Here is a 14,832-nt window from a genome sequence, read left to right as displayed (position 1 = left end):
AATTACCAAAGGTGTCCAGTACCTTTAATAGCAGTGGTGTTTATATAGTGACGTAGATTTGAAGACCCAAGATCTGAAAATCCTCGCGTTCAAACAGTCGTTATAAAGTCCCTGCATTCGTGCTCTATTGGGTGTACATAGTGGGATACCAGTGGGTACAGACAGTGGGTTGTTAGAGTCTCACAAAACACCGAAACAAAATGTGGACTCCTAAGTTTGCGATTCTTCTGTCCTTGGTGTTCCTTGCGGAAGCTGCGATGACACTCCGTGAGCTGTCGACGGCCTACCTACCGTACGGGTACGCACCGAGCGGGGACGGACTGTTGGCCCGAGGGAATGGGTCCGCAGCGAATGCAATGGTGCACACTGTCGGTGAGTACGTTCATCTTCCGAATTGTTGTAATGATTTACTGATTGATGACAAACCCCACATTTGGGACTTGATCATGTTGACTGGTCCATTCACCCAGTCATACACTTTGGAAAAATGACTTAAAGGTACTGGACTCCCTTTGGTAATTGTCAAAGACCAGTCTTCTCACTTGGTGTTTGGTATCTCAACATATGCATTAAAAAAATAACAAACCTGTGAAAATTTGAGCTCAATTAGTCGTTGAAGTTGCGAGATAATAATGGAAGAAAAACACCCTTGTCACACGAAGTTGTGTGCTTTCATATGACAGGGAATCGATACATGTGAATAATTTGTGTATAACTTCTTGAAGACCTTCGATGGCAAAAACAGCATATTATACAAAAATGGACAAGTATTGTGTAATAGTAATAATTCCACGACTGTTGCAGACTTTTTGAATACTAGACCTTTAATCGAAAGAACAGCATATTATAATCGAAAAGTATAATGTGTAATAGTAATTCCTGTCCTGTTGCAAATGTTTTGAAGATACCTTTAATCGAAAAAACAGCACAATTATAATTGAAAAGTATAATAATTTTTATGTGTAATACTTATAGTTATTCCTGGCCTGTTGCAATTTTTTTGAAGAGACCTTTAATTGAAAAACAGATAATGGAAAAGTTTGTGTAATAGTAATTCCACGACTGTTAAAGACTTTTTTTTAAAGAGGCCTTAAATTACAGGATTTGAGGCATTGCATGGTGAGGTATCAATGTATATTTGGTTTGCGGTAACACCATGTGTGTATCTACTCGCCAGGTAGAGTTGTTCTTAGAGAACTGTCTTGCTTTTATTCTACTGCCGCGGAGTAGATAATCGGAGGTTCGGGAGACTTCTGTCTCCTGACGATGACTAGAGCAAGCTAGTCGAAACGTTTAAACCAATTCAGATCTGACTCCGCGGCAGTACAGTTAATTACGATCCTATAAGCTAAAGGAGTAGTCCAGTCTAATTTCTATACCATCCGCCCTGGTAATAGTTAAAAAGCAGGACAGTTCTTTTCAGAACTGAGAAGTCTCCCGAACCTCCGATTATCTACTCCGCGGCAGTAGAATAAAGACAGTTCTCTAAGAACAACTCTACCTGGCAAGTAGATACACACATGGTGTTACCGCAAACCAAATATACATAGGCCTTAAATTGAAAAACAGATAATGGAAAAGTATAATTATAAATAGTAATTTTACGACTGTTGAAGACCTTTTGAAGAGTTCTTTAATCGAAAAACAGATAATGGAAAAGTGTAATAGTAATTTCACGGCTGTTGAAGACTAGTTTCTCTAGTCTGTCTTTCTTGTGTTGGCAACTGCATGTACGTGTACTGTCGTGTGATCAACAGGTCGCAAGGTTCATTCACATGTTAAAGCAATATGTGTGATAGGAACCCCAAGTTCTGAAAAGTGATTAATTATTGTAGGCGAGACTCGCAAGGGCAAAGGTTACCTTGGGTCTTGTTAACCACTCGATTGTTTTAATCCTTTAAAGATGTAGATGTATACAATTATATTCATACTTGCAAATTTAACTTCAATTGGGTGGTTGCGTTTCTGAATATCGCGAATTCAAATTCAAATTTTGAAAGATACAAACTGACACATTTTAACACAACCACAATAATCTGAAGTGAAATGTTTCCCAATTTTTTAAGAGTGATAACCAAACGTTTGCGCCTACAGTTAATTGGCCTGATCCACTTATGCCCACTGCAATGTTTGCCTTAGCTAGTTTCGGTGACTTCATCTACTAAGAAACATACATTACAAAAATAAAATCATTTCAGAGCATCTTTAGAGACACCCTTTAATTGATACTCTCTTAATGTAAAAGAGTGAAAAAACACTCTTTCAAGAGCCATATGAAGGACAACTCTTTTTTGAGTGGTCTTACACTCTTTTATTTTTTAGATTGAAGTTTGCATCTTTTTTGAGTGATTTTTCACTCTGTCCTGGAGTGAAACCCCTCTTAAAGAGTGAAATAACCACCACTCTTTTTAAAGAGCCATATGAAGGACAGCTCGAAGTTAGAGTGGTGTTTTTCACTTTTTTACATTTAGAGAGTATGATAGGAGTTCGGACTATAGTCCTAACTTAGGACTAGTCATAGGAGATATAAAAAAAAACACTCATGGCTAGTCCTAAGTTAGGACGAGTAACTCGTCCCAACCCGAGATAAGACTAGTCCTAACTCTTTGTGAAATCCACCCCAGGATTTAAAGATTATGGGCGGTTTGACTTCCATCGCGGTGTTGGACAAAAACATCAGATCGCCCTTTATTTGAAACCGGATTCTGCATTGTTATTTTTGCTTATCAGATATTCAGACAAAGTTTGGCACAGCATGTGGAAAACACATTGACCCGACTCACTCCATGAAGGATATGATACGAAAAACTGGGGCGCATGTGAACGTCGCAATGACTTGGTGATTTGATAATAAACCCAAGATTGAGGGTTTTTTTTTTGTCAAGAAGTGTATCAAACACGGAAGATTACATTACTTTCCACAACACATTGTCATCGGTCATGTTCCCTGTGAAATTCGATGATTTTCATTGATTCACATGATCATGGGGTCAGACTATGGCCCTATTCGAAACCACGGCTTTGGCTTTGGATTCGGCTCGGGCTAGGCTTGGCCCCGCGGTTGGTTTTGACAATTGCGCATGCTTTGCGGATGTGCGCAGGGCTTCAGACGAGAGAACGGAGCCTGAAGCCGAATCTAAAGCCGAAACCATGGATTCGAAAAGGGCTTATAATTATCTTCATTTTGGCTACATAATAAACCTTTCCACTGTAAGTTGATAAACATACTGCACTGGTTGACATGGACGGAAGGAAGTACGTTATCATAACATTCAATCTTGTTATCAGATGTTCTGACCAAACTTTTACAAAAAATCTGCAAACATTTAAATAATTAAACATCGTTGGTTGCTTTGTTTCCAAAAATTCAACACTATTTTTGAATACTTGTGTGACATTGGTGCAAACTGTGTCCATCTGGTTTTGTTTTGCCTTATGAATTTTCATAGTTTTCAAACCTCGATTGACAAAGTACGTTGCATAAGAAAGATCTGTAACAAATTTATCAGTTTCCATGATCTTTGTGCAATTTGCTTCTGTATGTTTTTAAGTCTGTTTTGTAATTGTTTGTTGTAATTTTTTACTGATTGTTATTTGCTGTAACCTTTTAATGGATTTTTGGTTATTTGCTGTAACCTTTTAATGGATTGCTGTAACTTTTTAATGTTTTTTTTTACGTAATTACGCATTTGATTGTTTTCGTTTGGATTAATTAATTTTCATAATTTTTTTTTGTACGTGAATTGTGTTAAGTTGTTATGCGCTTTTGAACAGGCTGGTCCTGGAGAGAGCGCAATAATCAGTTCAACAAATTATTGTTATTATCAACCGCCTCGTTCCACAGTATTTTCCAGAGTGTCCATGGTAGGAATACTCGCTACTCCAAAAAATATTCTACTCGATGAAAACCACCCGTTTACACAAAGTACGGTCCTTTTTTTTTTAACATTTTAAATTAAAAAACGTGTTGTTTTAAATGGTTTATTGATATTCATTTTAAATTTTAAATTTTAAATATGATACTCTTCGTACATTCACATAACAATTTGGCCCTGGGGCTACGATTTGTGGTTCAATATACTGAAAAATAACAATAATATGTTTACTAATTTTGGAAACAAGCTTCCGAGAAATGAAAAACTAAATAAAAAAAAACTCTGTTGTGTATTTTGCAGTGGTTTTGGATCCCATCTCGACGGTTTACGTACCCTACGATTACCAACCAGACATAACGCCACAGTATGCATTGGACGGGGACGCAGTACAACAAAGCGCTTATGACAAGATCAGCTCAATGGTCTACTCTATTGGTAAGTCAAGTTTATTGGTACATCCAATCTCAAAACTGTACTACTTAAGCACCGTTACATTGAACTTAAAACTTACCACCGCAATTTGCTAACTTGCCAAATAATTATTAAAGTCACCTGGAAGTGGTATTTTGTCAAAATAAAGCTTTTGTCACTAAAATAATATTGGCGAGTGGGATAATTAAAAAAACAGATAACTAAGGTTCTGCGCGTGCGTACTTCACGTTACTAGGCATTCTACGCTTACAAGGCTAGCGCAGAAATTCGGCGCTTGCACGTAAGCGGGGAATCGTGCAGAATTCGGCGGTAAGCAGAGCCATGAAATTGGGCCCAGCCGGTAACTTACCGCCGCTGTTAATAACAGGCCGATTTGAGCCGCGGTAATTTAACGAGTGTTAACTTAACATGGACCAGAAGTCCAATGCCACCGCTGTTTAATTATAACATGCTAGAACTACCCAAGGTTTCAACAAAAAGTTAATGTGTACACACATATACACCCACCGGCAATTGAATTTTCAACGCGTTATTATACAAGTTTGTTTCATAGATATAGAATAGAATAACTAGATCGGCCGCGCGTACATACGCGGGTTCTGGCATGGGGGCCGCCATTGCCTATCTCCCGTGTACATTTTCTGTGCGTTGCCGTCAGCACGTGACTTGTTGCCGTCAGCACGTGACACTTAGCGCGTCAAAGGCCTATCGCCCGTGTTCATTTTCGCGCGTCGCCTTTCGAACGTGAATTTTTTACCGCGTCCATGGCGAACAATTTTTTTTCTACACAGGCAACGGCGCGTATGTACGCGCGGCCGATCTAGTTATTTAATTCTATATCTATGGTTTGTTTGCATTCATGAGTGCATTCCTTCCTTCCTTGTCTTCTCCCTATTGGGTTCTTGGCTATGTTCACTTTTCTGAGAGTCCTTGGCTTCACAACCAGAATTAATAAATGAAATTGAAAATAAAGGAAATTCCACTGGGATGTACAGATTAATTTCTACTTGTTTTCTTGTTCTGTGCTTTCTTCAACTCAATCACTCATAGGCGATAACTTTCTACACGTCGTCGACATCTCTGACGTCACGCGGCCCAACATTATTCATTACATGGAGTTAACCGGTCCCGGGGAAGATATTGAGCTATGCGGCAATGTCATTGGTATTGTTTTAGATGGTATTCCTGGAAAACTGGAGCTGTACAGCCTCTATGACAGCCGATACAATAGACTCTCTCTTATTGAAAGCATTACAGGTAAGGCTAAGGACTCATTTCCGACACCCTTGTGAACACGATCATTATTCAGCACTTACGAATCCAGTAACCCTAGTCCTATACTTGCTGTACATCATTGAGGGTTTTCATTTGTACCTTTTGATGTAAATTTGGTGCTATTTCATTGTTTTGTTTTGTTTTAATTTAATTAAGTCCCTTGTTTTGCCTTATTTCGTGAAAACGTCACGCTAAATTGTTTTTATTTGTTTCTGTGTATTATACTTGTATATTTATTTAACGTTTGTTTTTGCTATGAAATAGCAGTAAATATTGTGCTTCTTTATTAATGTGGATTAAGTGATGTTTTTTTTTTTTTTTTTTTTTTTAATAAACGGAGTAGAATAACTCCACTCGAGAAAAAAAAATCGAGTTGTGGTGGTTTACAACTTGGCAGGAATGTAAAAAGGAATATTTTGTGTGGGGAAAAGCACACCAGGAGGGTCCAATAAACCCCTTGTTAAAAATCGAAACGCCACAGGGACACTGAGGTGGGACGCTTGGTGGCAGCAGACTTACATTTTGTTTTTGTAAAATTACTAATTAAACCAGGAGGGTCCAATAAACCCCTTATTAAAAATCGAAACGCCACAGGGACGCTGAGGTGGGACGCTTGGTGGCAGCAGACTTACACTTTTTTGTACAATTACTAATGAAACCGTCGTTTTCAGTTGGGAGCAAACCAGAGATGCTGAAATTCACCGCTGACTGTCGCACCGTACTGGTAGCTAACGAGGGGAAAACAGTTGAAAAGGATGGATACATCGTTGACGTTGAGGGCTCTGTTTCTATTCTTCATCTCAGTGAAACAGGAACTCTTCTCAGTAACATCAACTTGAACTTTACGTCTTTCAATAAAAGGTAGTAAAAAGCTTACCAGCGTTTTAAAGCAACATTAACTTAGACTTAATGGCAGTGGACACTATTGGTAATTACTCAAAATAATTATTAGCATAAAACTTTACTTGGTAATGAGTAATGGGGAGAGGTTGATGGTAAAAAACATTGTGAGAAACGGCTCCCTCTGATGAAGGGACATAGTTTTCGAGAAAGAAGTATTTTTCCACGAATTTGATTTCGATACGTCAGAATTAAAATTTGAGGTCTCGAAACTAAGCATCTGAAAGCACACGACTTAGTGTGACAAGGGTGTTTTTTCTTTCATTATTATCTCGCAACTTCGACGACCGATTGAGCTCAAATTTTCACAGGTTTAATATTTTATGTATATGTTGAGATACACCAAGTGAGAAGACTGGTCTTTGACAATTACCAATAGCGTCCACTGTTTTTAACGTCTTTCAACAAAGGTAACAATAGGCTATCGGATTAAATTATCGTAAAGCAACATCAACTTGGTTTTGACGTTTTTCAACACATTGGTTAACAATAAGTTAACACTATAAACGTGTATGCAACATTAACTTGAACTGAACGTCTTTCAACACAGGGTAACAGTACGTTAACCAGGTTTATAACGATCGTAACCACTATTTTCTTGAATTTTACTTCTTACAACACAAGTTAAAAATAATTATGTTATAAACTGGATATAATCGGGAACACTAAGGATTGCAACTGACAGTGGGGTTTTCCAAAAACTTTAGCAGTTGTTTGCAAACGCAAACACTTATTATCTAATGTTGCTCATCACAATGTTATATATAGCGATTGACGTCACAGTAGAACGATAACACTGTAAGAGGAAACTATTTGATGGTCCTGGAACAAAGTGATATATGATACCCCCTTGACTTCCTTCAACGGTTTTGACATATATTATTTATCTTTCAGAGCCCAAGACTATCTTGAGCGCGGTGTCAGGTGGCCTTATAGAGGAGAAATAAGTGAAACCCCAACAGTATTTTCTCAATCAATAGAACCAGAGTATATTACTTTGAATGGAGATGACACAAAGGCGTACATTTGCCTTCAGGTAAGATAGACGTTATTAGTTCCAGCTAGAAGCAAAATCTAGTAATCTACGAAACCAGAGTATATACAACTTTAAATCGAGATGACACAAAGGCGTACATTTGCCTTTAGGTGAGATAGAACTGGTTAGTTCCAGCTAGAACCAGAGTTTACTACTTTAAATTGAGATGACACAAAGGCGTACATTTGCCTTTAGGTGAGATAGAACTGGTTAGTTCCAGCTAGAACCAGAGTATATTACTTTAAATAGAGATGACACAAATGCGAACATTTGCTTTCAGAAGAGATAGAACTTGTTATTATCAGCTAAAAGTGCTAGAGCCCAAATCTATGGAACCAGGGTATATTATTTTAAATAAAGATGACATACGTCATACATTTGCCTTAAGGTGAGATATTATCTGCTAATACTAGTCAATGGAACCGAAATCTATAGATCCAGAGTATAATCAAGATATCACAAAGGCAAACAATTGCTTTCAGATGAGATAGGACTTGTTGTTATCAACTCGAACCAAAATATAAAGAGCCAGTGTGTTCAATAAAAATATCACAATTTCATCAAATAAAACCCAATTTCCAAATCATTCTAAAAACACAGAAAGAACCAAACCATTATGGTTTCTACTTTTCTTATTTTCGATCTATTTTAGGATAACAATGCTATCGCAGTGATAGATCTGACTTCAGACACCTTTGTAGACATTTATCCTCTTGGAGTCAAGTCCTGGAAGAATTTGCTTCTTGATGCAAGCGACAAAGATGGAGGTAAGGGAAAGAAATTATATTTAATAAATTGTCGTAATTTAGCCACAGTTACAGGGGAGGTATACGTTTGGTAACCTCTCTTAAAAGTAACGGCAATAACAAATGTTGTTAGAGGCACACAGCAACTTTCGCTAGTAAAGTGAATTCTGAAAGGTTAAACACCATGTGACCAGGGGTCGATTTCACAAAGAGTTAGGACTAGTCTTATCTCGAGTTAGGACCAGTTACTCGTCCTAACTTAGGAATCCACCCCTCATCTCCTAAAAGCTGTGTCGATTGTTCTTAAAACCCCTCAGTGCGTGAGCTGCCAGTAAGCAGCTGGCTATTATAATAAGTGTTTTTTTTTTATTTATAGTTCTGTGTATGAGAAAAGAAGTCTTGAGAAACGTAATTTAAGGGTCATTTACCCGCTGGAATGTTTACAATATAGACTGGTCCGCTGTCTCTAAATAATTCCTCGTTGTTGACTCATTCACTTTCGGTTGTTTTTAAATTAACTTTTTTGTTTGTTCTGGGTTTTTTTTGTTCAGGGATTCATTTCGGATCGTACGATATCTACAGCATCTATCAGCCTGATGCCATTAAACACATGGAGGTGGATGGCGTCGGTTACATCATTACGGTTAATGAAGGACATGACTTGGATTACGAAGCTGGCGACAGAGAATGGAAGGATTACAAACGAGGAAGGGAGTTTGTGAACGGTAAACTAAAAACGTGAACGCCCCAATATACAAACCGTGAAAAAAAAGACAGACGAGGATAACGATGTCCCCTTTGTTGAAATGGTTTGACCCAAAATATCACAGTGTGAATGAGGCTATGTGTAAGTTGTAGGCTTTGGCTGTTGCTAAAGCTGTTGCTAAGGGCAGCCTATGCTTGAACACGTGATTTGGTTATTAAGCCACAGTAACGGTTCACCTCATCATATCGACTCTTGATGACAAGTCGATTCTAAAGATTTGTATCAACAAGGTTCATGAGTCGACATCATTCCTGACATGACCGACTTCGCATTATCTTGATAAGTTGTATGACACTTATAAGACTCCGTAGTTTAAATAGCATATACCTTTATTACGTCATGTTTTGTTGACTATAATTAGCGTTCTTTCGTTCTTCGGCAGATAATGAGCTTTCTTCTTCGGTGTCTCATGCTCTGCGGGGTGCACTAAACGACGATGACAAACTAGGTAAGTCGATGTCCACTTTGGGGTCAAACAGTTCTAAACGACGATGACAAACTAGGAAAGTCGATATCCACTTTATGGGGTCCAACAGCTCTAAACGAAGATGACAAATAGGTAAGTGAGTATCAACATTGGGAACAAACAGCTCTAAACGACAATGACAAACTAGGTTTTTCGATATCCACTTTTGGGTCAAACAGCTCTAAACGACGATGACAAACTTAGTAAATCGACATCCACTTTGGGGTCAAACAGCTCTAAACGAGCAATGGAAACAAGTTAGGCCTATATACTAACTTGTTTAATTTCCCGTTCATTTTAAAAGCTAATAATCTACAAATGCTATACTGAATGTCTTAGATACTGCTGTATCTATTTAATATATTTATTACATCCTTTTTTCAGGCCGACTGTATATCAGTACAGTGGATGGCCGCAACCCACAAGATCCTACCAAGTTCGACAAACTTCACTTCTTCGGAGGGCGTAGTTTCTCAGTGTTCAGGGCGGACAATTTCTCACTTGTGTACGACAGTGGGGACGAGGTTGAACGACAACACGCCACCTTCTTCCCCGAGGTTTTCAACGCCGAAGGAAAATCAAAAGACCCCGACGACGAGTCACCCGAAGATAAATTTGACAGCCGTTCTGATGACAAAGTAAGAATAACATTGGCCTAAACATCTGACGTCACACTTTGAGGCCCGCAAAATTTCGCCACAACCAGCATTTAAAATGTTGCTTAGCATATGTCTCTTTAAAGTAAAACAATTAGTCGGCCACTAGTTGCTATACAACAATGCAAACTTTATGAAATATTGGCGCAAGATTTTTCTGTGCGTAGCAAGTTGTTATGCTTACAGGCTTTACAAGGAACCTTGGCGCCAAGTATATTAATTTTGGTTTTTACCCATACACCGATGTGTGTAAGCACTGTATACTCAGTACTTGGCGCCAAGTGTTATGAACTTTGTATGTTGACACGTTATAACCGGGTGATTTTTTCTTTCTTCAAATTCACAAAGGGACCGGAATGCGAGGCGATCGAGACGGGCGAGCTCAATGGAAAACGCCTCTTGTTCGTAGCGCAGGAACACACCAGTACTGTGATGGTGTACAGCTTCCCGGAACATTCCGCTGTTCCGAAATTCGAGTCAATTTACAGGGCTGGTGGGACGAGCGACTCGTTCGAAAAGCTACTGGAAAACCGGAACCTTGGGGATCTTCGTCCGGAAGACTTGCAGTAAGTTGCAAAGAGCCGTATTTCGCGGTCAATTACCGTCTCCTATTAGACTTGTGGACAAGTCGTTATTTAATGGTCTGGTGTGGATTTTGTTAAAAATAAATATGGCACTAAGTATTGATGGATCAAGATCCTAGCTTTTTAATTTCCACCAACTCAATCCTCAGCTGTTCCACATAAGTGAACACTAGCTATTTACTTTTACCAGATTTAAAATATATGTATAAACGCAATATTAAAATATATATAAACGCAATAATATTGAATTGCACCTGACCACAATGCTTCCTTTTGGTGTAATCAATTTAAACATATCAAATAATTATACACATCTTATACACAATAATCAATCCCTGTTTTTTTAATTCGCCGTCATTCCTACATTAATGAATTCTTATAATCTTCTATTTTTTTCATGTTTTAGTTTTATCCCAGCCTCAGACAACCCCAGCGGTAAACCAATCCTGTTGGTTACTGGTAAAGTCAGCGGCACCTTGTCACTATACGAAGTGAAGGAGGTCGAAGAAAGCCAACATTCTGGTGAGATACACAGCGCAACCAACTGAATCATATAAATAGTTTACATGATTTGAATCAACTGAATCAATAGAGTCAGCCAGATGAGATGTTAAAATCACAGGGTTGGAAAACCAAGTCATTCTTTTGAATCAGAAGATGCACCACAATGAAGGCCGGCTTAAAATAATAATATTAATAATAAAAATAATAGTCTAATAATACCGAAGTATTATATAGCACACGCTACCAACAAGGTACCCAAGGCGCTGGGTATATACAAACTTTCAGAAAGATAGACCATCTGAGACCATTATTACGAAGCACCTTAAAAGGGTTTACAAGGTGCTTCGGCGCTTTTAGCAGTCACAGCCAGGAACACCAGGGCGAACCCCTTCTCTTTTCGATATAAAGTGCACTAGGTTCTTTTGCATGCGTTACACAACACACGCGACCAACGGATTAACGTCCCATCCGAAGGCAACACAGTCCTTCACCCGTTGTGGCAGGAGACTCTGTGCCCCCCCCCCCGAGACTCCGCCCCAATACGACGAACTGTTTACAGACTTCTTCTGATAGCGCATAGTGTTAATTCCCTGTTTGGGGACAGAATCTGCGGGGAGGGGGAGATTTCCCTAGGACATCGGCAGTGAACAAACTTGATTACAGGAGATTGACAATCATAAATCATCATCAATGGTATCAACCAAATCACTCGAATCAACCAACTCGAGTGATCTAAAACACAAGCTTACAATGAAATATTGTCCCTATATAAAGTCTGAAAGAACGTCTGCTATAGTACTCGTTAAAACGTGCATACTAAACTGACATATAAACCTATACAACTAACTTTATATTAACATGATGCATAATTCATAAACCATTATAAACTATCTCACTATAGCCTAAAAACAATAGCTTACTCGTTTAACCTATTAAAATTATACATTATTCCCATTGAGCATGCAATGTATCTCCACTAAACCATGCAATGCTAAGTTTAAACCAGGCATACTGTCCATGCGAATGACTCTAAAAACTTCTTATTTTCCTCCTTCTTTTGTGTATAGGCGGCAGTCCATATTTACGTACGTCAGCAATGGCATGGGTTGTCTCAGCATTAGTGTACGCAATCACCACGTTATAAAAAATCATCTCTGCACGCCACAGACAGCTGTTGGAAAGGATTGCCAATCAAATGCACCTTAGAATTTTGTTTACACAAGTTTCTCAAAACCTGGGAAAGCTGTAGACGGTTTGGATTCTTGGGCCTTGGCTTAAAGGCAGTGGACACTATTTGTAATTGTCAAAGACTAACCTTCACAGTTGGTGTATCTCAACATATGCATAAAATAACTAACCTGTGAAAATTTGAGCTCAATCGGTCATCAAAGTTGCGAGATAACAATGAAAGAAGAAAACACCCTAGTCACACGAAGTTGTGTGCGTTTAGATGATTGATTGCGAGACCTCAAGTTCTAAACTTGAGGTCTCGAAATTAAATTGGTGGAAAACTACTTCTATCTCGAAAACTACTCCACTTCAGAGGGAGCCGTTTCTCACAATGTTTTATACTGCCAACCTCTCCCCATTACGTTTTACCAAGTGAGGTTTAATGCTAATAATTCTTTTGAGTAATTACCAATAGTGTCCACTGCCTTTAATGATCAATGGTTTTTATTAATTTGTTTCTCCATTATATTTGGGCGGGAAATTTGAGTTATATATCAACTCCACGTGTCAGGATAGCAAGCTTACTAATACGTGTGTCTAATTTGTATTTTCTTCGTGTGTCGCGCCACTGTTATGCCCATTCATGTTATCCATGGTCAAGTGTAATTTGAACCGCTTTACATCAGTTAGGCTTTGTTACATTACAGAATAGGTCGAAGGTCATGGTAGGAATCAATACTTATTTAGTTTCTTGCTTTTTGTTTTATTTTATAAATGAACAGTGAAAAACAAAACCTACTTTACAAAAGGGCACCGAAAGTCTATCAATGGCAATATTATGCATGGTCAAGTGCAAGTTGAATCGGCCAGGCTATGTCACATTACAGAGCGTTGTTTAGACATTTATTCCAATATTGGTAACAACAAACAAAAGTATCAAATGTAGTTTAAGCATTATACAGACTACAGCATCAATTGTAGGATAATTATTACATGGTTAAGATACTCTGGTAAGTTACTACCAATATGCAGGGAAAATGAGAAGCGTCGGTCGAAGATGAGGGTATTAAAGGCAGTGGACACTATTGATAATTACTCAAAATAATTATCATCATAAAACCTTTCTTGATTACGAGTAATGGGGTGAGGTTGATAGTATAAAACATTGTGAGAAACAGCCCCCTCTGAAGTGACATAGTTTTCGAGAAGGAAGTAATTTTTTTACGAATTTGATTTCGAGACCTCAAGTTTAGAATTTGAGGTCTCGAAATCAAGCATCGGAAAGCACACAACTTCGTGTGACAAGGTTTTTTCTTCTTTCATTATTATCTCGCAAACTCGACGACCGACTAAGATCAAATTTTCACAGATTTGTTATTCTATGTATATGTTGAGATTCACCAAGTGAGAAGACTGGTCTTTGACAAACACCAACAGTGTATGCACAGTGTCTTAAGTACATACGAACTTCTTGGTTTGTTTGTAAAGGAATAGAATACAAAACAAAACCGACATTTTACAAAATGTCAGGAATCCACTGTACTCCCGAGGATTTTTGAATACAAAAGCATGTTTATAACTTAAGCCTATAAATTGGCTTCAAATAATGGCTATTACACATTTTAGTTTATTTCAGCGAATATATATGCGTACATTAATGTTTCATAAAAGTGATCGTATAAACTTTGATTTGGCACTGCTAATTTTTTTCGGTAATAATTATTTAACATGTGAACCCTTTTCGTTAGAAGGAAACGCCTTTGAGGTATCCGAAAAGTGATTAATCACAAAAATAAATAAATAAATAGTGAGAATACAATTAAGTAGTCTTAGTCTAAGTAGTCTTTCACTTTGCATATTAAACCACTGATCTTGCTATCATTATTAAAATCTCCAGCTTTTTATCAAGCAATGTTTGTGTTGTTGTGTACTAAAATCAAAAAGCATATTCTGACCAGAAATTGTGGCGTTGCTCATGAATTGACCATATCTATATGGAACACAATACATATCGACGATTCCCCCTGTGCATGGTCCTATAATAGTCAATCTCCCTGTGTTCTATGGTTTCTGGTTAGTCTAGTCGGTCTAGTCAAATCTAGTCGCTCACCCAAACTTGCGCATGAAAGGTGGAAAGTTTACCGCGTAGGCCAAGTGTTTGAAAATGCTGCTCTTTGCCTCTTGAAGGCGCGACATTTTCTCACGTATGGCCACACGATGACGTTTTCCAGGAGGTCTGTCTGAAGGGTTCTTTCGGCAGCCGAGGCTAATACCTGCATGGTTAGAATTTAAAACACTGCGTGAGTCCCATTGCAGATCCCCCCCCCCCAACAGAAAACTGTGTAAACAAAACTTCTGATATCGCCCTCTTTTGAATCACACTCCTTCAGTCCATGTTATGAGACCTTATGCATTGACGTCA

General features: G+C 38.3%; 2 protein-coding genes across 2 annotated transcripts in view; one reads left to right on the top strand and one right to left on the bottom strand.

Annotated features, from left to right (window-relative positions):
- Positions 1 to 96: 96 nt before the first annotated feature.
- LOC139950326 (mesenchyme-specific cell surface glycoprotein-like) lies at positions 97 to 14,246 on the top strand. Its single transcript, XM_071948941.1, has 12 exons — positions 97 to 372; positions 4,176 to 4,310; positions 5,358 to 5,564; positions 6,254 to 6,443; positions 7,377 to 7,518; positions 8,171 to 8,285; positions 8,816 to 8,989; positions 9,413 to 9,478; positions 9,881 to 10,134; positions 10,501 to 10,718; positions 11,143 to 11,258; positions 12,308 to 14,246. The coding sequence occupies exons 1-12, from the start codon at positions 201 to 203 to the stop codon at positions 12,382 to 12,384; spliced, it is 1,866 nt and encodes a 621-aa protein (XP_071805042.1). The 5' UTR covers positions 97 to 200; the 3' UTR covers positions 12,385 to 14,246.
- Positions 14,247 to 14,436: 190 nt separating this feature from the next.
- Positions 14,437 to 14,832, bottom strand: part of LOC139951022 (2'-5'-oligoadenylate synthase 3-like) — a 30,746-nt gene continuing 30,350 nt past the window's right edge. Inside the window, exon 18 of the mRNA XM_071949841.1 lies at positions 14,437 to 14,683. Coding sequence (XP_071805942.1) covers positions 14,549 to 14,683 — 135 coding nt within the window. The 3' untranslated portion in view covers positions 14,437 to 14,548. The remainder of the gene's footprint in view (positions 14,684 to 14,832) is intronic.

This window comes from Asterias amurensis, chromosome 18 (genome assembly GCF_032118995.1).
Source record: "Asterias amurensis chromosome 18, ASM3211899v1".
Taxonomy (NCBI): Eukaryota; Metazoa; Echinodermata; class Asteroidea; order Forcipulatida; family Asteriidae; genus Asterias; species Asterias amurensis.
This window is presented reverse-complemented; position numbering and strand designations above follow the sequence as displayed.

Coding starts and splice junctions, on each gene's coding strand:
- LOC139950326 (XM_071948941.1), top strand. CDS start 201: ATGTGGACTCCTAAGTTTGCGATTCTTCTGTCCTTGGTGTTCCTTGCG. Junction 373..4,175: donor TGCAATGGTGCACACTGTCG/GTGAGTACGTTC, acceptor TGTATTTTGCAG/TGGTTTTGGATCCCATCTCG. Junction 8,286..8,815: donor TGCAAGCGACAAAGATGGAG/GTAAGGGAAAGA, acceptor TTTTTTGTTCAG/GGATTCATTTCGGATCGTAC.